Source organism: Eleginops maclovinus, chromosome 1, assembly GCF_036324505.1.
Source record: "Eleginops maclovinus isolate JMC-PN-2008 ecotype Puerto Natales chromosome 1, JC_Emac_rtc_rv5, whole genome shotgun sequence".
NCBI lineage: Eukaryota > Metazoa > Chordata > Actinopteri > Perciformes > Eleginopidae > Eleginops > Eleginops maclovinus.
Window position 1 is genome coordinate 17056551 of NC_086349.1, and position 25579 is coordinate 17082129.

At 40.6% G+C, this 25579-nt stretch overlaps 2 protein-coding genes across 3 annotated transcripts; one reads left to right on the forward strand and one right to left on the reverse strand.

Moving 5' to 3' along the window:
* The first annotated feature begins 412 nt into the window (after positions 1–412).
* On the forward strand, positions 413–14132 carry si:ch211-117c9.5 (sodium- and chloride-dependent creatine transporter 1). Its single transcript, XM_063886103.1, has 14 exons — positions 413–930; positions 2674–2976; positions 6109–6240; positions 6376–6703; positions 7077–7209; positions 8522–8656; positions 8769–8872; positions 10820–10944; positions 11047–11159; positions 11830–11970; positions 12336–12438; positions 12527–12627; positions 12712–12882; positions 13094–14132. The coding sequence occupies exons 1-14, from the start codon at positions 900–902 to the stop codon at positions 13220–13222; spliced, it is 2049 nt and encodes a 682-aa protein (XP_063742173.1). The 5' UTR covers positions 413–899; the 3' UTR covers positions 13223–14132.
* On the reverse strand, positions 14126–24784 carry si:ch211-117c9.2 (solute carrier family 26 member 6). 2 transcript variants are annotated; one of them, XM_063886090.1, is made up of 20 exons: positions 24526–24782; positions 23598–23737; positions 23164–23272; positions 22954–23064; positions 22718–22875; positions 22431–22595; positions 20903–21055; positions 20599–20681; positions 19867–20014; positions 18137–18250; positions 17946–18023; positions 17755–17850; positions 17553–17659; positions 17369–17438; positions 16720–16812; positions 16452–16562; positions 16000–16350; positions 15803–15857; positions 15461–15591; positions 14126–15338 (listed from the first exon to the last, which is right to left on the reverse strand). In XM_063886090.1, the coding sequence occupies exons 3-20, from the start codon at positions 23201–23203 to the stop codon at positions 15312–15314; spliced, it is 2091 nt and encodes a 696-aa protein (XP_063742160.1). In that variant the 5' UTR covers positions 23204–23272; positions 23598–23737; positions 24526–24782; the 3' UTR covers positions 14126–15311. The 2 variants fall into 2 exon arrangements, with proteins under 2 accessions (XP_063742160.1, XP_063742151.1); XM_063886081.1 differs by lacking the exon at positions 23164–23272 and having other exon boundaries at positions 24526–24784.
* Positions 24785–25579: the final 795 nt, after the last annotated feature.

Consider the following 25579-nt stretch of genomic DNA (forward strand, 5'->3'; position numbering starts at 1 on the left):
AAATACAAGGGGTCCCCCTTGATCTTCAAGACCTTGGGGCTCAGAACAATATATCTATTACATGTTTGCTAAAGTTACAGTTTATGTGTTTGGGGTCCATCTGGAACCCCTAGTTGCACCTTAGACTCCCTGTACCCCAAGTTGAATAACATGCTTGTGCCGCCGTCAAGACTAATGGAGCAAATAAGCAGAGCAAAATCACTCCAGACAGCGCTTGTAAGGGGAATTTATGAGTAGTTATTTGTGTGATTTCAGGTCAAGGACGTATGCAGTGTAATAAACCCATCCTTGTGACTCCTCTCATTCTGACCGAGTGCTGCTGCTGATGCTGTGCGCACCGCACTCTGTTGGCCTCAACCAATCACGTAAGCTGGCGGCGTGGGGGGGCGGGGGGAGCGTCCGTCACAGCTAACTGACTGTGGAACAGATAGCATTCTTCGTCCGTCGAAACAGCCGCATCATGAACAGGTTCATGGACTTCTGACTGGGCTGTTTAAACCAAGAAAGCGTCAACTTAAGAATAAGTATCATTTTCATTTAACCGTTATCCATGAGATTCTTCAGGCTTACCTTCAAGTGCTTCGTCGACTGCTTTTGAATCTCCTTTGTCAACGGCTGAACTGACCGCAGCGCTTTGTGAAATTTTCCATCTCTCAGCTGAGGGTCCTTACGTGTGTTAATCACAAAACTGCGATTTTTTAATTTCAAGAAGGGGAATAACAAACTCAGTAAATAAAAAAGACAACTAGGGCACTGCGTAGCAAGGCTGCATCTCTCTGTGCCTCTTCGAGACCACCGGGGTCCCTGTTAGCCAGGCGCATTTATCAAACTTCACCAGCCTCTGCCTCTAACATCAGCTAGAAAAGAAGAGATCTATTTTTGTGTCGCTACCGAAGAACATGTCACCAGAGTTAGAAGAGAACAGCCAAGGTGAGTATGATGTGTGACCTCCACTGCTTAATAATGACTGCTTGTTTGCCGTATGATTCAACCTCTAGCTAGAATATAACCACATGCTGATGAATTGGAACATGTTTGTCTCAGTTACTGTTTAGTGGATGAGAGCAGACCCACACACCAAACTGCGCTTAACCTGCTTCAGTCTGTATTTATCACAGCACACATACTGTACACATAATATCAAAATAAACTTTCCACCACAGCTGACCCCACTGCACAGAAGTCATTTCAAAGCTGAATATGGTGTTGAACAGGTGTCAGTCAAGGTGAAAACAGAAGACTGTTAGTGTTCAAACTAATCATTAACAAGTTTTACATCAGTATCATGAGCATTTTAATGTAGTCAAATGGGGTGACTCAAGTACAGAAAGCAGTCTGCTTCCGAAGGAGAAGTGAATATTTATTTTAGGGTTTATAATATTTTAAGAAACTTCATAATTGCCCAAGAACAAAATATGTATTTTATTATTGCTAAACCATAACAAGCAATTTGTTTGGATTTAAATATTGACATACTGTGTGTAGATATACCTCCCACAAGTGATCTTAAACCACAGGTATCCTCTTATGAAGTTGCTCTATAAATGCTGACGTCTCTTACCTTCCCCACTCTTTACCCCTCCTCTGTTCATACACCCCCTCAAACTGCTCTGATCTGGATTCAGCTGCCTTGCTTTGCATCCAGCACAGAGCAGCTGATGATAATATTGTGCATCAGAATGCCACTAATGAAGCGACACATTGCTTTTATTTGTGTTGAGAGTGTGTATGCATTTCTTCAGCTGTGTGCATGTGGAATAGATACAATAACAGTGACTGTAGAACTTTCCAGCAGAGGAAACTATTGCTTTATATATATATATATTTATAAGTGATAGGAAGAGTTATGTTTATATTTATATTGTAATCAAACCAGGTTACTGTAACTGATTGCTGTAATATCTTTCATGTTATATTAAGGTTTATTTTGTTATCATACTTGGTTTCTGACCTGTGTGTGTGTATATGCACGACTCCCCACAAGGTGCCTCCCCCTTTTGTTGTTTTCATTCAATTGATGGTCAGGACTGGTACGCCTTGTCGGTGAGTGACTATAAACTAAGCAAGGTTAAATCAGGAATTAATGTTAATATGGACGAGTGTATAATTTCATTGGTTAATTCGGGTTTTGTTTTGTGTTTGCATTGCAGGTTTACAACCTAACTAAATGTCACTAAGTACCCAACGTTACCAACGGGCTAGTGTAGCTGAAACAGTTGGGCTAATCAGTGGGTGAATTTATTGTGTATGTGTGCGCACACCAATCACACTGTCTGTAAGACATGCACATTGGGGGAAGGCTTAATGATGACAATACAAGTCAGTGTAACACACATTTTGTCCAAATATTAATTGTGTGAGGGCAGTTAACAAAACAAAGATACATTTCATCCGTGGCCTAATGAAGGTTGTACACTCTGCATGGCTATGGTTGTAGGGCAGCTTTATTACGATGAATGAAAAATGGGCAGTCTCAGTCTCATTCAGCGCAAGTGTAGCAGAGGAGACTGTGGTGGATGTGGCATGTGATGTGAATTTATGAATGTGTATATTCATCACTCAGACATACTGAATTCTGCATCTGTTTTAAATTATTCTCTTTGGTTGCTGACTTTCTTCAGTCAATCTATTCTTCTTTTATATCTGACCATTGTTTATTTTCTTTCTGTGCAGGTGAAATAAGTCTCCCCCAGTTAGAGGCAGGGACCCTCTCCGAGGAAGAGGGCGGGGGGTCAGCTCGCCCACTGGTGTCTGTGTCTGGAGCTGACCCAGGGTGTGGTGAAGGTGGAGGGGTTGGCCCATTGCATACGCAGGATGGGGCAGCAGCTGGGACTGGAAATGGGGCTCTAGCCGCACCAGTGGTGGAGAGAGAAACCTGGACCAGACAGATGGACTTTATCATGTCCTGCGTGGGTTTTGCTGTTGGCTTGGGCAACGTGTGGCGGTTCCCTTACCTCTGCTACAAGAACGGCGGAGGTAAACTTCAAGAGCACTGTGTATTTAATAGGCATCTGCTTTATGCACACACAAATGAACACACTAGAATGGATATCAGAGAGCTCACACCTAGTCCAAGTTTAATGCTGCATTCACATGTTTGTTGGATGGTCGCATTTCCTAACTTGAGAAGTCATTGTTTAGACTGTTCAAGAGTTATTTCCAAAGAGAAGATGTTTTGTATTCCAGTGAGCTTCCTGAAAATCTGGTCAATTGTTTCCAAATCATTCAATGATCACCTAAGGATGATCGCTTTCAAATGTCTTAGACCAATTGATGTACTTGATTTATTCCAAAACCGCTGAGGGGTTATGGAATACTTCATATTAGCTTGTGATTTTTTGTTATATAGCAGTTATTTTGAACTTGTTCAAATTATTCATACATCTTACCACTCTGCAAGGGTTCATAACTTTTAGGGTGAACAAAAGTGGGCTAAGCACACACTCCTGAGTGGAGGAGGCCTTTTATTTTTGAAGCTAGCAAATCTCCTTTTGCTATGGTGTCATCAACAGGGTCTCTTGGTGTTGAATTCCACTATCCACAAAGAGAGGGTCTGAAACAGAGTGTTGGACTTGTCTACTAGTTTTAAACGCAGTGATTATGTTTAATACTTTGCTGAATTCAACAAAAATCATTCAGATTACATATAATCTATAATATCGTAAATAACATTTTCAAGCATTTAAAATAAGTTTCCCTTTTGGAAGAATCATTTTTGATATTTTGCTCAAGTAAGTTTGTAACTCAAACACTTGTGACATTCACTAGGACAAGTGAAAGTGAAATAAAGTCAGAGGCAGTGGAGGCCAGGTCTGCGTGTGGTTCAGCACGTAGCTGAAAAGCACTGCCTACCCACGTGGTTTCACTTTATGCTTTACAGTTGCTTAACAGCGGACTTGTTCTCGCTGCTCTCTTAGTGGCATACGTGTTATTTGTGCTGTTGTCTGACTTTCCCCACACCCTCTCCTTTTTCATCTATGCCAGCTTGTCCAAAAGTAACCTGCACTGACCGCAGATATCAGCCTTGACTTCTCTTATCTCTGCCTGCCCTGCCCACTTTCCTTATTTTTACAATGTGATTTGTTGAAATCATAACCAATCACGCTGTGTTTGTGTGTAAGTCCAGCCCTCCCTCTCTCTAATGTGAGTTAGTCTTGTGACCCGTGGCTCTGATACCCACCTTCTGGTATCGTATAACAATGGCCTGCCTCACACAGTCCATCCCCTGTGCTCCTGCCAAGCACTCCTATTGCATACAAAGGTGCTCTCTCCCACTCTTATTCTAATAAGGAGGATAATGGATGTTCACACAATAACTGTCCTGTGACTGTGCCTGTCCTTTCCTCCCCTCTTAGCATCAGCACCCGCTTTATCTTCTTCAGCACTACATTTTTTGCATTTGTCCAGCCCTGGGTACACCTTATAACACAACAACAATACGACATAAGCTCCAGGTGTCTAAGTCTGACCTAATTGTTACTGAAACAAGGGCACACTCTATTGGAGACAGTAATAGATGAATGTACTGTAAATGGGTGGAATTCATCTAATTTATTTCTAACTAAGCTGTTAGGCCTGGTGTGTCGGTTCCATTTATGATTAGAGGTGATTCTCTTAAGCCTATTAAGGTAGCAGTTCCTCAGTGATTTGGGCCAATATATTGGGGTATGTCTGCACAAGCTATTTTCCCCAGTCATTCCATTCTCGCCTCCTATTGGATCTATTTTTCTCTCTCTCACTCTCCCACCCCTTTGCTCCTCACACACACTCATGAATGTTTCCTTATAAGGCTGCAGCCCTCTGCTCTCAGAGAATGACATAAAGAAAATGATGGACTGAATGGGGCACAAATAGTCAATCAACAGCACTGTTGTTGCCCACCAGGTGGATGCCTTGGTGTGTCATTTTCGTACAACACAGCGTTGTTTCATCTTTTATGCCCCCCTCTCTTGTGATGTATCTATCTTTCCCTCCATTCTTCCTAGCCTCTTTCTGCTCTGCGTCATAGCTGGTCATGTGACTCCCTCCCATCTGCGCACTGTTGTGGCATCACCCTGTTATATTACTATTCAGACCAAATGATTGTGATTGGATTTCGTGAATGAAATGCTGTGTATTCCTGATCAGAGCAAGCTTCTCCTAGAGTACGAGAATTCCAAATGAGATTATTTATAGAAAACTCTGAGCACGAACCCATTGCCCTTGGCAAACTACTCCTAATCGAAATTAAGTTCTAGATACCTCTATCAGGGCTAATAACCCTTGCTGGAGTCTATTTTCATTTTCCCATGTCCATTTGATACCACTTCATCTGTCTCTCTTCAAGTCCAAGGGCATTAGGTACCAAACATTTCTGTGGAATAAGAGACGGTTATCTGGTTTATACCCTCCAATGTATCTCTTATCTGTGGCCTTGTCTGACTTTTGCACTTTGTCATTTATTGCTTCCTCCTGCCCTCAACTGTTCCTTGTTGTGGCGAGTGCTTGATTTGTTAGAGCCATGCCGATGTTTGAGCAGCTTGTGTCCTTAAAATCTTTAAACATGACTTTTACCTCAGATTTTTGGCTGTTAAATCTCTGCTAGTATATTTTTCTTCCAGAGCTGGACATACTTAATGAGCCTGGTTCTGATAGTTAAACAATGCAAAACTCACTGTTCATTTTAATGTGAAATGTTAATGAAATGATTATCTTAATCCCAAAGATTTTCATTAGAAGTACTTCTCTATTTATATTTACTAACCTCTTTCTCATTATGTTTCACTCTGTGTCTGCCTTTCTGCTTTATCTCACATCTCTTCAATATGTAAAGGAACAACAACACACTTTAATATAACGTCAGACCTATTTAGGGTTCATTATTTACACCAACATCAAATCTGAAGGGATTGATTCAACATGATCAATCACCCGAAAACCTTGTTTAGTGAATACAACGCTTGCAGTACATGACAATTAACAGTAGATAAACTGAGCTTTTTAACCCTCATTAAAGAATAGCTGTTTTTTTGTAATGTACATAAAGCCAGATATGTAATTGGTAAAGTGTCATCAAAAGAAATCTATCAATTGATAGCATGTAGTAAATATGTGTTTTGTGTGTTGCAGGTGTTTTCCTGATCCCTTACTTGCTGATTGTGTTCATCGGAGGCATCCCAGTATTCTTCCTGGAAATAGCACTGGGACAATTCATGAAGCAGGGAGGGGTCTCTGCCTGGAACATTGCACCCCTCTTCAAAGGTACCTGTGTGTGTTTGCATATCTGACACACCAAGAACACATTTAATTTCTCTGAAGAAGGCATTTGATGTTGTTTATAACTTCTGATTGACCACTACATCCTTACACACCTTCCTCTCTCCCTCTCACTGTCAGGTTTGGGCTTGGCCTCAATGGTGATTGTGTTCTTCTGTAACACCTACTACATCATGATTCTTGTGTGGGGCCTCTATTTTCTCTTCCACTCCTTCACCAATGAGCTACCCTGGGCGACTTGTGGACACCCTTGGAACACCGCCAACTGTACACAGGACTTTCGCCGCTCCTGCTACAACCGCAGTGTTGCGCAGCAGGCTCTGTCCCCATCTTCTGCCAACCTCCTCTCCTCCACCCCCCTGTTGAACCTGTCTTCAGCCCAGCTCCTCTTCAATGGAAACTGCACAGACACTGAGGGCATGCGCTCTCCAGTCATCGAGTTCTGGGAGTATGTTATACCTTCTCTGGGAATTTTCACAGGGTCGAGCAGAAAGTTAGCAGTCTTGATTCAAAGCCATAAAGATTGGAATATACTCATGTACTGCCAAATTTAATTTGAGGGGTGTTAACAGTGGGGTGTGTTCATGCGGTACACACCTAGCTTCCAGACTTTTATTTTGCACAAATACAAAACTGGTTTTCTATACACATTTTCTGGTTTCTATCTGGCCTATAAAATCCTACTTGGACGATATGAAATTTAACTTGCTGTCACCCTTTTGACTTCATTCACTTATTTATTTTGTCTTTGACACTTCCTAATGTCTATTTGGAAACATTTTATTTGTGTTATGGACGTATCTTTGTTTTCTTTTTCCTAGACGTAAAGTGCTCCGTCTGTCTGGTGGGCTACACGAGCCTGGTGACATCAGCTATGAATTGGTGCTTTGTCTCATAGCCACCTGGATCATTGTTTACTTCTGCATGTGGAAAGGAGTTAAATCTACTGGCAAGGTAAAGTGTTTTCTGGCTATGCAATTATATGGCATGTCACTGTTAGGCTTTATGGAGTGCAGATTAGTATTCATTGCTGAATGCGTTTACTGTATGTGAAACATTACTTGCCACTTTAAGGGGTTATTGAGTGCAGACTGATATTTGCAAGAGCTTTATGAAGAGGTTTAAATAACTGCAGCATTTTGCCCTTTGGCCACAAATCAGCTTTGGTATAGTGAGAGGATCAGTGTCTAGACTGAAATGCACAAGAACAGTATAACATAAGCAGACTTGTATTTTTGGAATGTTTGCTAATTTGTGTAGTAGCTTTTTTTCTGTTTGGTGTTGTTATGCAATGTGCAGCGTGATATTTAGGTCAGGCTATAATCTTATTGTCTTTTTTGTTTTGTTTTATACTCTTCATACATAATGTTTAAAATGAGTTTCATTTTGTAGCTTTAAAGAGATTATCTCTCATACTTTTGTATCTGTGTGCTCGGAAACATTGCAATAATGAATGCATCTTTATTTAGGAGCATATGGAGACGTCTGTGTTTGCATACTTGTGTCTCCAGAGTAGCCAAAGCTCATAGAGCGAGGGGAAAAATAATGAAGGCGATTGAGCCAGCCAGCCAGCCAGCTGTAAGCCGATTAGTAGCTTTCCACCATGTAGATGTTTGAGAACTGCAAAGGGGCTTTTTTTCTGCCCATGTTCACCTTAGATCAAGGCAAATATGTGCTTTCTCACTACTTCGCTCCTACCATACTGATTTAGCAGGGATTCTACTAGGTATCAGGGGGCGGCTTTCTCAGCATTTTTGACAAAGAATATCTTCTGGAAAGGTCTGCCAAAAACCCCTGCTATTGCAGGAGGTTTACAAATTGTCTGGCTTTCCATTTACAGGCTACCTTTTCTTCAAAGTAACATGACAGGGCCCATTACACATCTACAGGAAGGACCTAATGGGCTTCTACTTAAGACTTGAGTATTTGCAAAGCAGGTAATTGCTTAATCAAAGTGATAAAAACATACTTAGGTGCAGTTACATTGAAACATTTGACCATAGCTGATGAAACATGTTGATAAGCACTAAACTTTTCCAACTAGCCTGTTAAATTCACCATTTAACTGCATCTTGCTATGTACTTGCTTGTAATGTGAGGGGTTTAAATGTTTTATTGGTTAACTGTGGAGTTTCTACTTTCACTTAATTCAAGTTTTAATGCATAGCACTCAAACTTCACCTCCCCAGCCCCAAGTAATCTTTACACATTGGTCCTACACTATCTAGAAGTGTACTTCACAGCTCTCTTTTTCCGTCTCCTCTAGGTTGTTTACTTCACAGCTCTGTTCCCCTATCTGGTTCTGGTCGTACTTTTGGCCCATGGAATCACTCTACCTGGAGCTTTAGATGGGATTGTTTACTACCTTAAACCAGACTGGTCCAAACTTGGAGAAGCACAGGTATCAACCCCTGTGAACACTTGTAGTTTAGTTTTCCTATACAGTTGTATCGAGTGGTATGTTAACAGCTAATACATATAGTCAACAGACTGATTCCTGTTATTTATTATAGGTGTGGATTGATGCAGGCACTCAGATTTTCTTCTCCTACGCCATCGGCCTGGGTGCCCTGACTGCGCTGGGCAGCTACAATCGCTTCCATAACAACTGTTACCAGTGAGTTTATACACAACATAAAATCAGACACGCATGTCACTGGAGGGAGGACCAACATCAGCACTCACAGCTTCACACAGCATCAATGCCAACTGCTTCATCCAGTAGAGTACTATCAAAAAAGCAGAAAACTACTTGATATGCACCACATTTCTTTCATAAGAGATAGTCTTCTGTCTATCTTTACTTACAATCACATGAAGTATAAAAACATTGGTTCTCTTTTTCCTAAAAATAAATGGCTACCGGAACAACCATTAGCCTTGAATACCCTGCACTGTATGAGTGTGCCAGGAATAATGTTAAAAGGCCCAAAGACTTCCTAGCACAATAATAACATTTCAGATGTAAAGTACTTTCCCTTCATGATCAAAATAGAAGTGATCACGTTGCAAGGAAGAATAATAGTCGTGTCTTTATGCTTTGAATATGTAACAAGCTCAGATATGTAAACATATCATTGCTGTTAGGAGGTAGTGAGCCCCATCGCAGTATTAGGGATTTTTTCTGTAGGTCAGCACTTGCTTGCATATGTGGAATGCCCATAATAGGAGGAGCCTCTTGAATATTCTACCATCTCACATTTGCTCTACCCTGACCTTAATTGGAAGTTGAAAGATGAGTTCAGATTCTGAGGTATGTTTGCTCAGCTCTGTTTCTCACAGACACTTGGAGTAGCCCAGGAATAGCTGGTGAGATGTTTATATACATATATATATATTTACTTGGTTTCAGTACAACATTTCTTTACTTTTGCTTTCAAACCACATAGCTTGATTTCCTGCAGTTTTTTTTAGCCATGCTGCTGGTTAGGATGTAGGGGTAACAATGTCAAGCTGCTAGTCCCAGACATTGCTTCAGGGTAAAATATCTTGAACCATTGGATATATTGAATATTGATCCATTAGCAGTCAGTGTTATCTTGATGTTACATGCTTAACTTTAACTATTCATGTTGCTTGCCAGAATTTTAAATGTGGCATGCTAAACATTATATCAGTAGCATCCGAAAGATTGTTTGCACATACCCAAAGTACACTGTACACTAATTCAATAATACCCCTACTTTGAGTATTCAGCTCAAAGTAGAGGTGACCTTAAAGGGCTTAAAGTGTACAGCTTCAGGATTGCTTGGCGGGTTGGTCAAATAGCTTTGGAAACCCCCTATTCACATACCTTTGCAAGTTTGATTAAAGGCTTTAACTCCAGCTTATTTTCCTGGTGTGTAATGAGCATTGCAGCCTCATAGGGCCTCTAGTGAGGCTTTGATCTTGTTTAATTTTTGTGGTTATAGACTGCTTTCTTAACACAAACACTCACTCTCACATGTTTTGATTATTCACATTCGAGCACTGTTTCAGATTGATAGGCTGTGTTGACCGTGGACTGAGTGGAGGTTGTTGCCCCACGCAGCTGCTACAGCGTCATAATAACCATCATGGTGCAACTGTTGTTTATACATTCCTCATATCAGAAAGGATTCTTGGCTGGTGTTGCTAGCTAAACTTCACTTGTCAGGATAAACAGAAGGTCACTCCTCGCTATGTAGACCGAATAAGAGGGATGCTGTTCACTTCATAGCATTACATCTCCAACATAATTGAATTATACATACATGCATTATCATAATGTTAGATATATTTAGCAAGAAGTACAAAGGAGTTTCAATGTACTCTCTCCCCCTTTTAGAGACAGACTTGACAGACTCATTGACTTCTTTGCTGTCTGCTCTCTACCTGCCATCCACAAAGACAACAGCAGCTTTCAGAGAAATTGCTATTGATCCCCTGTTCTCCTCCCAGCCCATCTCATCTGTTGCCAATGTTTGACTTGAGTATGCTATGCGAGTCTCATGTTACAGCACATTATAATGCATATTTTCTGTCTGTCCCTCTGTTCTGTTTCCCGTCTTCCTTCATCTTTCCTACTCTCCACATTTCTCTGTAGGGATGCATTCTTGCTGGCCATGATAAACAGTGGTACAAGTTTCTTTGCTGGCTTTGTGGTGTTTTCTGTGCTGGGCTTCATGGCCGCAGAGCAAGGAGTGGACATCAGTAAAGTAGCTGAGAGTGGTAAGAATACAGTTTCCCTGTGATTTTGCTGCCTGAGTATTGACAGTAAGCGCTTTATGCCGTTGATACCCTATGCTTCTGACTCTCTCTGTTAATGTGCAGGTCCAGGCCTGGCCTTTATAGCCTACCCCAAGGCTGTGACCCTAATGCCTCTGGCGCCGGTTTGGGCAGCGCTATTCTTCTTTATGTTGCTCATACTGGGCTTGGACAGCCAGGTAATAACGATTTCTGATTGTTTATATACACTTTAAAAGGATTGGAATGACCACTTGGCTTAGAGGAACTGTAAGTGATTCTTTATTTTGCAGTCTTTTTAAATCCCGAGCACATCATGAAGAACAGATAGCTAATCTACATTTCTTTCCCTCTTTGAATTTCTCTCTTACAAGTGCTACACTAGCAGTCTAGACCCATCACGTCCAGTTTGAGCATTGCATTTCTTAGCAGCCTATTTGTGTGCCTACATCCATTGTTTCACAGCCCAGGGATTTGTCAATGAGCTTCTGTATGATTCACACAGAGAGCGTCTGTCTACTCTCCCATCCATCTATTTACTCTTAGTTTCCATTCTCTCTTTCCATGCCATCCATCTCTCTCCCTTTCCTGCCATAGCCATGCATAAGCTGTTGTTTCAAGTAAATGATGTAAAACAATAGCCATGCGGCCGTCTTCCTCTGAGCTAACTCTAAGGGTTTGAAATATGTTTCTGCAAAGATACAATTAAACCGATTTGTGTATAAGGGGACTGAGGAGGTGTGTCTGGGTTTTTCCAAAAAAGGTCACCTAGAGGGCACACTAATATTATGTTCACATCACCCACTAACTTCCTCTCTCACCCAAATTTCCCTTTCTTGTTCTCTCTGCCCTCTCTGTACTCTATTTCAGTTTGTAGGGGTAGAGGGTTTGATAACGGGAATCATGGACATGCTACCACCTAAATCTGCCCTGGGCTCCCTGCGGCGAGAGGTGGTAGCGGCCATCTGCTGCTTCATCTGCTTCTTGATCGACATATCCATGGTCACCGAGGTACAGTTGGGATTTCCTTGAGTTCTGGACCTCCTTTATTTCAAACGTTAGACAGGTTATCATTTTGAATTTGGCAGATTTATATACATTTCAGATTGTTATAACACAACATCCTTCTAGTCAAAATACAATCCAGTTTAGAAACTAAATGTAAGTCCAGTCTCTTATTATGTTGAGATTGTTTTGCTACTGTAGCAGAAGATTATTTAAATGTTTCCGTAAAAAACATGTTTACTCTGGCTCGGCATAGGAACCATTGCTAGGAATGAACTTGGATGAAAGCCTAAACAGTGGAGACAAGGCTAGAAATAGGTCACATAAACTATTAACAGGATGGCCCTGACTGCTCTTTCTGTTTCTGGCAGGGAGGGATGTATGTCTTCCAGCTGTTTGACTACTACTCTGCCAGTGGCATCACTCTGCTGTGGCAGGCCTTCTGGGAGTGTGTGGTGATTGCATGGGTCTATGGTGAGATAGTGCCACACAGTTCCAATACAAGAACACAAACCACTCAAACCAACAAACTATCACAACACCCTGATGTCATTTCTGTCAGGCGCGGACCGTTTCATGGATGACGTTGCTCGTATGATCGGCTATCAGCCCCTACCCTACATGAAGTGGTGCTGGTCCTACATCACACCTTTTGTCTGTGTGGTAAGTGCTTCTCTGTTTGTTTGTCTACACATTTGACCTTGTCAGTTGCAAACCACCGACACTTTTACCCTTTTTTGATTACAGTCAGTGTTCCTTTTCCATGTGGTGAACTACAAACCCCTTACCTACAACACAGTGTACACCTACCCCCTGTGGGGTGAAGTGCTTGGCTGGCTATTGGCCCTTTCCTCCATGCTTTGTATCCCGGTCACCGTTCTCTACAAACTTCTGCGCTGCAAAGGGTCTTTGCGGGAGGTCAGTATGCCGGGGTGCAGGCATGTACACTCACACATTCTCTTGGGCGTGCGTTACTGTTTTTAATTAACAGAAATGTCCCCTTGGATACCGTCCTTGCTCTCCTGTCCGTTATTTGCTCTGTTGATTTCATCATTGCTCATTAGAGAGGCTGAAGCATCTGTCCAATAAACAGCTCATCCTCTGTACACTCGTGTCTTTCTCCATGTAGCGCTGGCAGCACCTCACCACACCAGTTTGGGGCCGACATCACATGGAGTACATGGCCCCAGAGAGCGGGGCCAAACTGCTGCCCCCTGCAGGAACAAAGAGCACGCTTCTCTTTGAAAGTGTCATCTGATGAGCCCCGCTGAACACAGAGCCAAGGTCGCCCTTGACGTCAGCATACACCATCTACACAAAATACATGCACACCACACATGCCTGGTAAGAGCAAAGTGCAGATTGGTTACACATCCTCCACAGCTTTAAATCTGAATGGAGAAGCACTGGACAAATGGACCAAAGATTAGATGGGAGAAGAACCGAAACACACCCACACCCATACAGTCATCGCCAATGAAACACGCTCTGCTCTGCTTTCTGACTCTACCTCGCTGACTCTCCCTGCTCTTTCTGGTCCCCGCCTTTGTGCTGTCCCGTCTCGTCTTGTTCTGTAAGTGTGATGTGTCCAGTGTAGCTGCGATATCTTCCCTTTCTGTCTCTGTCTGTCAGGCTTTCAAAAGCCTCATCTGTCCCCATGTCATGCCACTGTGTGATGAGCAGAGACTAAAAAATACTTTTAAAACATTCTAATCGAAAGATATTCTGCTGACATGCCATGGTCTGTATGTGTGTGTTCGGGCGTGTGCATGTATCTCTAAGGAGTGTGTTGGACCGTGACTGGGGTGTCTTGATTTCATTGGACATTGTCTTTGGCCAAAGTTTGCTGCCAACTATATTACCCTCAAGTAACTGTTAAAAACAGCTTCCATTTGTAAAAAAATTAAATTATAGTTATCAAAAAGAGACCATCACCACTTCCAGCTATGTGTTATGAGCTAACTTAAGTATCCAGTGTATTGTAGGGTCTGTGAATCAGTGTTAACAATATTTGGAGGGGAGGATTATCAGTATTTCCACCTTAAGAGAAGGAGAGAATCTTAAGACAGAATTGTGCAGAGAGCAGGAGAATGTGTTGTGGGGAGGGGAAAGAGACTTGATGTGAGGAAGGGAGCAATAAATGACCAGATAAAGACAGATGAAATGTGTTTTTCTGACTTTTTATTTACAGTCTCATTCATACTTTGTCTAACTCTGGAAATGTTCAAAAACTGGCTAAATCTCATTTAATATGTTACACCTGTATAAAAATATTCAAACATTTCTCAGACAACTTGACATGTAATCAGTCAGGCAGAACAAAGGTGAACAGTAAGCACTCTTAAGGAAAGTGTCCTGTCGTTTACAACACTTGACATTGTTTGCATTGGAGTGGTTAATCCAAGGAACCAATATTCTAGGAACCCTAACACACACTTCCGTGTTTTCTGCTGGTTGATCATTTATTAGTGGTGTTAAGCCCACATCACACAAAGTGAAACATAAAAGTGAGTTAATGTGATTAGAAAATGTATCTAGTATTATAAATTATTACTTTCTTGCAGACTTCTAAACACAACCTGGAAATGATGGCCTTCAGCAAATATATTTGGGTGGGCTATTCAAATAATTATTTCCAATACACCGTTTATGATAGCAGATGAATACATTTGACCCTAGATCCCAAAAATAGAAAAGATGTCAAGAGGATTCAGAATACTAACTATAAATACACCCACATTGTGTTTAAAAGCTGCTTCTCCTATAACGCCTTAACTGTTATTCAGTTCATTCTTGAATGTTTTGGTGCCAATTAATTGTAATTAAACGATTGATAAAACGTCTCAGAGGTAATGGCCCGGCCAAAACTCTGTTGAATACTCACATTTTATTCAGGTTTTCTGTAATATAATATGTATGTTGATAGACAGACATATGCTCACACATTGTATCCAATTTTTTCACAACAACCATTCTCACATGAGTTTCCCCTTACAGTCAACCTTTCACTCCCTCTCTCACACAGGCTATAAATACAGACTCCTATTCGTCCACTGTTACATTCTCCCACTCAACCCCCGCCCCTTCTCTGTCTCACACACACCACAGAGCGGGAGAGCTGCAATGACGTATTGCTGGCTATCTCATTAGACGATATCATAAAAAGCCTGTTGCCACAGCAACGGCTCCCTGTATTGCCATGGCAACCAGCCGCCATGTCAAGGTGGTGCATTCTCCCCCACTGAAAGAGGAGGAGACAATGACGACCAATAGTGAGCAATGATACGTGCAGCAGCCTAAGAAGAGGAGGAGGATGGCGAGAGCTGGAGCGGTCTGACCCCTGATGGCTACATCTCAGTGCTGCACGACACATCCTGAAAAAACATGTCAAAATGTAGGACTAAGGGTGAGAACATTTCAAAAATAAATCACACCAATGACAAGTGAAGCTGTAAGAGCACAGGAGTGTATGTCATTTTGAAAGTGATTAACTCACAAGAACAAAGTCAGTGTCGCCCAGTTTCTTGAGGATGTGAAGCACTGCATCATGAACTGTGACAAACAGTCGGCTCTTTGGGATGGACTCTGAGAAGAAACCTGCCGCTTCCAGCTGCTCCACGACACATGCTGATATTTGATCACACAGAAAAGCATGCATAACAATGAGCGTCCGTCGGAACGAGACGTTAAGCATTTGATTAAAGACAGAAGTATTTATGTTTGTGCGAACAATGTGGCATCACGAAGGCCAGAACGTGATTATTATCTAAGCTTCAGTGCCTTGACTCTGCGTTGAGGACATTAAGTTTGTCTATGTTTTGTCTGGTTGGCCACTCACCTTGGCAGCCTGCTAGATAGATGTCCAAATCAATCTCTCCAAAGTCCCTGAAAATCTGGTTCAAAAAAGACAGCTATCAATTTATGTATTTTTGTGGGAAATTCATTATTTTAATAATGTAGATAAGCATGGCCTCCCCATTCCCTTAAGTATTGACTTAGTTAAACAAATGATGGTTAAATAAAATTAACACGCACATTTTTCAAGGTCTTCACAGCGACGGTGTCCACAAAGCTGGTGGTCGTGACGTCCAAGATAATGCTGTGCGTGCCTGACCTACCAGCCCTTTCCTTTTCCTTATATCCGCCCTGCGATACCTTGTTGATGCTGTTATCGCTGTGGGAACCTGTGTCTGAATCTGAGTCTGACATGGTTGTGTCATGCTGGTAAGCCAAGTTTACCTGGCCTTTACTAAGGCCATTTGTGGAGGTTTCTGTCAGGCCTAAGGCTACAACATTCCCCTGACTTTGCTCCTTCAATCCTGCAGATACTTTCCTCTTGTTCATCTCTGATGGTGAGTCATTGGAAAGTTGGCTGACTGCTTTTTTCTGCCAAAAGGTAGAAACATTGGAAATAACATTTAGTGACTTATCAGTTTTGTATCAAATAAGTAATGTTTGCAACTAGAGAGTCATTTAGGGTATCATACTTGTTTCTTAGCTTCCTTTTTAGCTTTATTCTTCTCTTTCGCTTGTTTACGCTTGAGCTTCCTTTCTTGCTTCTTCTTTGCCGTCAGCAGCTTGCCAATTTCTATTCCACTCTGCACGAAAAGCCAAGCATTGCATTTAAGAGAGAAAAAGTGAAAGTGAGACAAGTGAGAGCGATAATGAAAGCAATTAAGGGAGCTGTAGGCAGCGGACAGGGATTTCAAATGCAAGCCTGCACTCAAACACACTTCCACATTCATGGACACACACCTTCTCTTGCAGGGCCTCCAAGTACATCTCAGCATTTGTGTAGTAGATAGTTGTAGATGAACGGAAGATTTTAATTCCTGGAATCTCTTTAGCCTGAAGGGACACATCATGAAGCAGAAGAGTTTTTAAGTTCTGTTCTGCTTTCCTTGGCATCTTGTACCTCCCTCAGCTAATGTTTGGCTAAATGGAGTTCTTCTACCATTTAATGGGCTAAATATATCTACAGTGATCCTGTAAAGGCTCAGTTTACCCAAATTGAAGTGGCAATTTTCCCAATTTACCTTTAGTTGTATGTTATAATGCAAATAAAGACATGGACGGTAAGATGTTGGAAGCCAACAGAGTGCACTACTAACCTGTGAATAGATGTTTGTTCTACTCACAGTATTGGCAAAATGACCTTTTAACAAGACGTAAAGCTATGCTAGAAGCTTCGTAAGGCTGTACCTAAGCTAATCGCTAAAATCAGCATGCTTACACTCTGATGATGATAAGCAGGTGTAATGTTTACCATGTGTAGCATGGGCATATGGGTGAATACCACAAGGTTTGTGAGAAAATGTGTTTTTATCATAATTGGTTGACATTTTACTTTTCTTTGGATGATTATTATATGGTAACTTTCATTTTTTCACAAAACCAATACTACCTCCTTGTAGGTGTCTGTGTCCAGATACAGGTCAGTGCCTGACACGTGGCCCAAGATAGAGTAACGGGGCCTGAAAGGTATTTAAAATGACATTATTATTGCAGCTCTGTGAAATTGTCATCAAAATCTGATATTGTTTTTATATATATACATCTTTAAATTATGATAAATAGCGTGTAGTTACAGTTGTGTCCTGAAGATGACGGTTAGCATGGAAAAACCAACGGAGACAGCCAAACCTAGGTCCAGGTTGAGCAGGATGGTGCTTGTGAACGTGACCAGCCACACCAGCTAGAGGTTAGCAGAAACACTCACAGTCAGCAGGGCTATTCGGTTAAAAAAGAACTAACTGAGCAAAATTACTCTTAGAGAGGATTTAGTCGTACCAGGTCAACCTTGTTGGTCTTCCACAGCAGAGACACATCCAGGAATTGCTTAAACATGCCTTTCAAATTCACAAACACTATTGTGGATAACACAGCCTGAGGAACAAAAGACACATACAGTTATATCTACCCACAGCCTTATAGGGTATTAAAAAGGATCTGCAAAGAGAGATACTGATCAAGAGTGTTACCTTGGGGAGGTCTGAAAAGAGAGAACCTATTTTCAAAACCGTGACGAGCACGATGACAGACGAAATCACTCCTGCAACCTGACCAAACACACACTAAATTATTTAACATTAGCACTAAGTAGGACATAATAATTCAATATAATCAGTTGTATTTCGGCTTTTTTTGCCCATATGTCCATGAGTGTGTTTACTTGTGTCTTGCCCCCTGTGCTCTCCTGCACGAGGCTGCGAGACAAAGAGGAAGTCACAGAGTAACACTGAAAAAAGCTGCCGACAGTGTTACTGAGACCCAAAGCAACCAGCTCCTGAATAAAAGAGGAACAGCAAAAAACACCACATTTAGGTTTCAAGCACATTTAGGCTGAGAAACAAAAGACCTTTGATATTGATACTAATTTTAAGCTATTAACATCCTAGCCTTTATTGTACTACTATATACTTGTATGGTGTAACCTGGGGTCAACAACAAAGTTTAGTTTTCATTAACTTTGTGGCCATGTCAACACATTTCTCCCAGGCTGAGAGCAGTGCCATGCTTATTTAAGATTGCATAAAGATTGTTGAACATTAATTATTTAGCAGGCCAGCTCTTAGAGGCTGCAAGTGCTCCCAGCCTGCCTCCCTCCAAAACAGAATGATCGCAATCACATGCCTCCGCGAGTATGTGTGAAGAAGTCTGTGTGCTATGGACAAGAATAAGCTATTTTTCAATTCTGACTGTGGAGAAAACACAGGTTGTTAAAGCTTCTTCCCTTGTATAACTATTTACTGGAGAACATTAGTAATTTTGCCATTAAATTGATGAGTAGACCTCATGTTCTAGCAAAGGGAAGACAATGCAGTTCAATCTCAGGTCGTGGTTTGGCATAAATAATGAATAATCAGAACAGAAAGAAAAAGATACAGTAGCAGCTACCTGATACATACAGCACTCTTCTATAGTAACTGTGATCACATTTACACCAGCTTGTATCTACATTTTTCCAGATGTGAGTACTCACAAGCAACACTTATCGATAGATAAACTGCATAACGAACTTAGTGAAACTGCCACTATGTGTTATGCACGTATGTGTTCGGCAGGCTTTGGAGGGATTTTTAACATTATGTTACAGTATGCAATGTGAGATGTTTGAGGCGTTTAGAAATGGACTTGTATAATTATACTGACTTAAATGGTCAACTCCTTTAGCCAACTTCATAAAAGGTTTAGGCGATCATATTTCAGTATGTGATTAGTATTGGGATATAATTCAGAAATTGATGCTACATAATCTTGTAGATGGAGACTATGGGGAAACAAGAGAAAAGACTTTTCTAAAATTGCACATATTGGCAATATGAAATCATTTCTTGAATGTAAAATTAAATGTATAAAAAGTGCTGTTGAAAACACTCTTACATTCAAATTAATAATCTGCTCTTGAGCTTTGGTAAATCAATTATGTTGTGTGCAGTATTAGTATGACATAAAGGCAGTTCTGTGTTTGCTCCTGTCCCACTTTTATTGTCACAGTCTGAGTCTTAGATGAAGGTATGTTTGTATTGAAGTAGCTAATAAAATATCAAAATGTTATATATATTAAATTAACCAAACATTTTCTGGAAGTCTGAAAAGTTATTAATGGCTCTGTTGTTGGGGTGGGGCTTGATCCAGGACACTTTTCCACTGATGTGAAAGTCATGACCAACTGTGAGCGAGCAGAGAGAATTCTAATGTTGGACTCTTCACTGTGAGCGCTGAGTCAGAGAGGAACAAGATAAACTCTCACAAATGTGTGTTAGTACCGCAGTGTGTGTGTGTGTGTGTGTGTGTGTGTGTGTGTGTGTGTGTGTGTGTGTGTGTGTGTGTGTGTGTGTGTGTGTGTGTGTGTGTGTGTGTGTGTGTGTGTGTGTGTATGTGTATGTGTGTATTCCTTACCTGGTTGCTGTCCACCTGGTAGCCATGTTTGAGGGCAAATGTTTTGCCCAGAGAAATGTTGATGGCGTAGCCCACAATTGCTATTGCAAAAGCATCACCGATCACATCTGAGAATAACGTGGCATCTGGGGCTCGAGGGGCCTTAAGCCTGGGGCAGGAGGCAAAGATTAGTGGTTTAGGTTTTTATCACTTTTATCTCACTCAGCACACAGACTCCAGATACACAGGTAGCTCTTCAAACAACTCAGGACAAACAACAAAGGACATTTTCCTGAGTTGTTGTCCTGAACCCTAAAATAACAGCTTCAAAACATTTACATTCACCCTGACTTGTACAAGGCGAGAATGGAGTCTCTGTTCTTATACTATGTAACTTAACGGGTCATACAATCTCCCGGAGAAGAGCACAGTCTTTACAATGTTTTGTTATACTGGATCACATTTTATTGAATTCCATGAATATCAAAAGCTACTGGCAAGGACAAGACAAGCTCAGAGTAGTTTGTCTTTATGTTGAAGAAATCTGATGATATCTAATATTAGCAGGACATTTTCTCTTTTAGAAACTCACTCACACTGAAGCCCTGTTTCTTTAAAGGCTGTGTCACTGTTAACAGCTTCATATTATCTTCACAATCACAAAATGTAGAAATGTTGTGATTGTGATCTTGTGAACAACCTTGAATAGCTGTCCTGAATCTGACCTCTCTAAACACATAAAGATGAACTTACCCACTTGGAATCTCTCCAACCACATCTATGTTATATTTACTTGTAAGTCCGCCAAAGTGGATAATGATTGTTGCCACGATGATCTGTTGAAAACAGGAACAAGCAATGTTGTCGTATGTGGGGTAAATTATTACTCAGCAAGCCCTATTTATTGCAAGTGTTAAACAAGGACGTCATAGCCTCAGTCCATTGTGATAAAGAGGCCCCCTGCTGGACTATTACTGTAATACAACTGCTGTATAAGAAAAGAAAAGAGAGGAAACATCTGCGCATCTCTGCTGGATGTTTCCTCTCTTTTACTTACTGCTATGATTTCTATTGGGATGGGCATAGGCAACTTCTGTTTGTAGCACTCGTTGATTTCTTTGACAGCAATGAGAACAGAAAGTGCAACCAAGCTAACCACCAGCTCTGGCACTTTGGTCTCAGGGAGCAGCCGGCATATATCCACCAGAGTCTATAAGAAAAGAGTTGGGGAGAGAAGGTAGGAATAGTTGAAATCTTCTATCACCTCGTTAAAAGGGATGGTCAAAAATAGATATTTTTAACAATACAATACCACAACCCAACATGGGATCCAAATTCAAAGTGTTTTGTAATATTATGAGTTGCTAAATATCCTTGTCCCCACCAGAAGGATAACCCATTTACACCTCAAGCAAACATATTATATTAGAAGACCTACATAGTGTGATCCTTGTCTACCTCCACACACAGGAGCCGCTTTTGTTCTTGCAGACTACATTTTTAGGTTTTGTTTCACTAAATAAACATACAGGATATAATGTGTTAATAAGTGCACTTTGCAGGTGTTATAGAGGGAATTTGTTACCTTTGGACAGGGCAAGGCTAGCTGTTTCTGAGCTGAATAAGCAGCTGGCTCTGGCTCAAGCAACATTCTCTGGCTCTGAAGAGTGAAGCCAATTTGGAAGTGCCTTAGACTTGCACTCTGTCTAAAAGCAAGCACGGGGCGACTCCCCTGGTTGCATAAAGTCTGGTTAAATATAAGTCTATGAGAAAATGACCCTTCTAGAGTGTATTGACCTTTTGCTACTGTATTGAGTGTTTGGTCTCAATTGATAGTTTTAAGTCTTCTTTAAAACAACATTGGTTTCATCAAGTTTCCTTTTATTATTTGATTTGTTGACAAGCAAACAATTAGCAGCCTGCATTTCAAATATGTAACAGTAGCATATGCACCTAGTATTGTTGAATCTCTAGAAAGGTATTATATGTCACTATTATTGATTTGTTTGATATACTCCCATCTATAATGAAGTTGTTAGTTAGTTAGTTAATTAGTTAATCAATTAATAAGTTAGTTAGTTACCTCTGCCTTCTGTGTTCTGTTGTAGCTCCTGTCATTTCAGACCCTACCACTCCCATTTGGCTGGCCCTGTGTCAGTAGATTCACCTCAACTGCTTATCATCTGCTGTCACCTGTTCCCCATTACATAATCATCCCCTGATATATGTATACTGGTCCACTTCCACTTGTTTGCTGCAAATTGTCTTGTGCTTTGTGCCTTTGCTTTCCAGCGTTATTGTATCTTAGCTTGCCAGTACCTGTGTTTGACCCATTTTATGACCTTTTTCCCCTGACTCTGATTTTTCCTAACCCTACCTTCCCTTTCAAGTAAGTAAAGACTTATTCTTTGCATCTGCCTTTGTTTGAGTCATGCTTTTGATTTGTTATCCTTGAGTTGTGCCAAACTTGTATTTATAGTTGAGCTTCAAAGCCATAATCTGAACCTTGCCTATCCTCTGTTAGTCTATCAGTCAATCTCTTGTCAGTATCCGCATGTAGATTGTATAATGTCTTACATACTCACATAAATAAGGGAGAGTGGTCCAGTGAAGCGAGCGGGCTTGACTCCAAAAAGGTACTTGAGCTGGGACACACATACATGGCATGCTGACCCTGTGGTGTAGCCCCGAATCAGTGGTTCAGACAGGTAGGTGACTACGAAACCAAACTTCACCATACCTAACAGGATCTTAGTATTGAGAGAAAGAGAGAAATGATCAAATTGTGTGAAATATGACATAAAATGGTTGTTCATTACTGCGACAGTCAAAAATTGTTTTATATTTGGTCAAAATTGACACACAATCACACCTGAAAGATTCCTGTCAGGACCGTGAGGGAACATGCTATCTCTACTCTGTATGCATCTCGCGCATCAATGTCTGTCCCGTTATTGCCGACAAAGTCAATGTCTGGTGCCAGCCTCTCTGTCACGCTCCCAATCATGATGCTGATCACAGCAAATGTACCTGAACATACAACATTGTTATGTTCTTTCAATATTCTTTTATTTTACACTTTAACACATGTTTTTAGTCAATAGTTACCTATTGAGATGTGTCTGGAAGTGCCAAAGATGAAGTAGACCAGAACCGGGTAAAAGGAGGTGTAAAGGCCAAACACTGGGCGTAAGGAAGCCAGAAGGGCATATGCCATGCCTGATACAAAGAAAAAGACGGTTAGCTTAGCAAAAATGGTGGAAGCAGATTAAAGAGCTACCATGGGTTTCTCAAAAGAAAAAAATCAGATACTTGTACCTTGAAAGTTTGCTGGATAACATCTTGTTTGATTATCCATGCAAATATGTTTTAATTAAAGTTTAAACACAAAACTTTTTGATATTTCCTGGCTAGGAGAGGTGAGTTCCTAGAATATGGGGAAACAATCATTTGTCATTTTTACACCCAATTTGTTTTCTAGAACTAAAACAAAGTTTCGGAGTGGCTGGTAGGCAGACTTTGTTACATGTAAAGCACCTTGCTAGCATTTTGTTTGCAGTCTTAATGCTAAACTATGAATCAACTCTCCTGGATTGAGCTTCAAATTGACATCTGGGTTATTTTCTCTTCTCAGCAAGAAGAGGTGCATTTCCCAAAATGACAAACTATTTATTTAAAGTGACAAGTTTGCTAAGCTTTTGAAGTGTGATGTAGATAAGCCCCTTTTAGTGTTCACATTCACACATACAAACCCTGCGGTAGATGCATGATGCCCACACTGCAGCCAGAGATCAGGTCCCCAATGGCGTTTTCTCTGATGGAGTAGTGAGGCAGCCAGCTGAGAACGGGAATCCAGCTCAGCAATGTGTGCTTCAGTCTGGGCACCGAACACCTGCAACAGTCATACATTTATTCATATTGATTTTTTTACATCAGGGTTTCTGCTTAAAAAGTCAAATAAAATATGTAGTCCTTGGTATTTAGCTTTGTTCTTCATTCCAATTGCAGTACATTTGAATTAGGTTTGCTGAATAGTGATTAACCAACATATTAAAACATGTAAACATTTTCTGCAGATTTGGGAAAAAAAGAACAGAAGTACAAATTCCAAAATGTTGCGTCTTGTGAATTGCAACACCTGTTACATCTTTATCTTTATCTGCTGGCCTTGTAAAAAACTGACCCATTGGATAACACCATAGGCAACTTCTTACATCGAAATTGAGGTTTGTCCTTGTCTGCTAATACTTAACTATATTTTACTAATTAATTATCTTAATTGAATAGGATATATTCATTCTTAGAAGAACGTGCCCTGTTTATGTGATTGCTTAATATTTGTATTAAGAGTTTTATATTATGTGTCACAGGACAACTCCTCTGGTTATCCAGCTTAATAAAACTGTGAACTTTGCTCATCTTATTACATAAAACAGTTGTTCAGCCTTTTTCCCCCAGCGTTATACTTTGAGATACTGTAGCAAAAGAGTTACATTCCCAAACTCATTTATAACAAATTCACTCATTCATGAGTCACTTTTAAAAGGTTGAGTGAGCTGTGAAAGGTACAGGTAAGCCTAACAGACACATTTGAAAGCAGGCAAATACAGGTGTTTTATTCATCAGCTTATAGAGTTGATCTAGTTTTTTCACACCTCTGTGCTTCCTCTCTTTATTTACCTCAAGGACTCTTTAAGTCGTTCACCCAGGGTTGGTTTAGTGGACCATGTTCCTTTTTGTGCCACTTCATCCAAACGTAACTCATCCAGAACCGTCCTCTTCACAAAATACTCCCCAACTGAGCACTCCTTGTTCTCCGTGTCCATGTCTCCGAGACCAAATTCACCAGACATCCTTAGAGCCAGTGTCCTCCTCTACTGCCTGAGGACATTTGTTGTTACAACAGCACACAGTGTGTAGTAAGAGTGAAGCCTATACTGATTGACAGTGTTTGTTTTTGGATTGTGGGAGTGACTGTCCCTTTCCTTTCCTTACAGGAGAACAACCACCAACCCACATGTACCTGCCCTGCATAATGTGTGATAGTGAATGTCACCCTTTAGTTATTAACTTGGTGAACAACACTTCAAACCTTAAAATAGAAAAAAAAAGAATCCTTTTTATTATCTTTGAACAAGGTACTAGCAATAGCTGATGGTGCATACAGACATACATGTAAAAACACTGCAACTAACAAACATTCATTAATGCATAAGTAAATCACACTGAGACCATCATTTTTTCATATATGCAAAAGAGTAAAGTTTGTACGATTTTAATTGCATGAAACAATCTCACTCACAGACAGTTAGCTTCTTAGTTTTGTGTATGCAGTAGACTTACTGAAACTTATCTTTATAGCTGTCTATCTTTCCTCATTTAAGAGATAAAGTAATAACATTGACACCGTCAGCAGGAAGAGTTGTGAGACATTGAGCTACTGGCATTGCCCAATATGCTTTATGTAATTTGGCCAAAGCAAAGACCACTTAAAAAGTTCTACATTTAAAATATAATGTAATGAAATATAATGTTATGTAATAAGGTCCATTTATCTTACACTTACTATGCGTCAGATTACATAAAAGTAGTACAAACTAAAACGTTATGGATGATGTACAATATGCATGCAGTGGTGTGGTTGGGTGTATTTTACTTGCTATTTTTTTCTTTAATGTCATCTACCCTAGGTATAAAGTGAACAATTCATGTATGAAATAAGGTTTTGCAATAA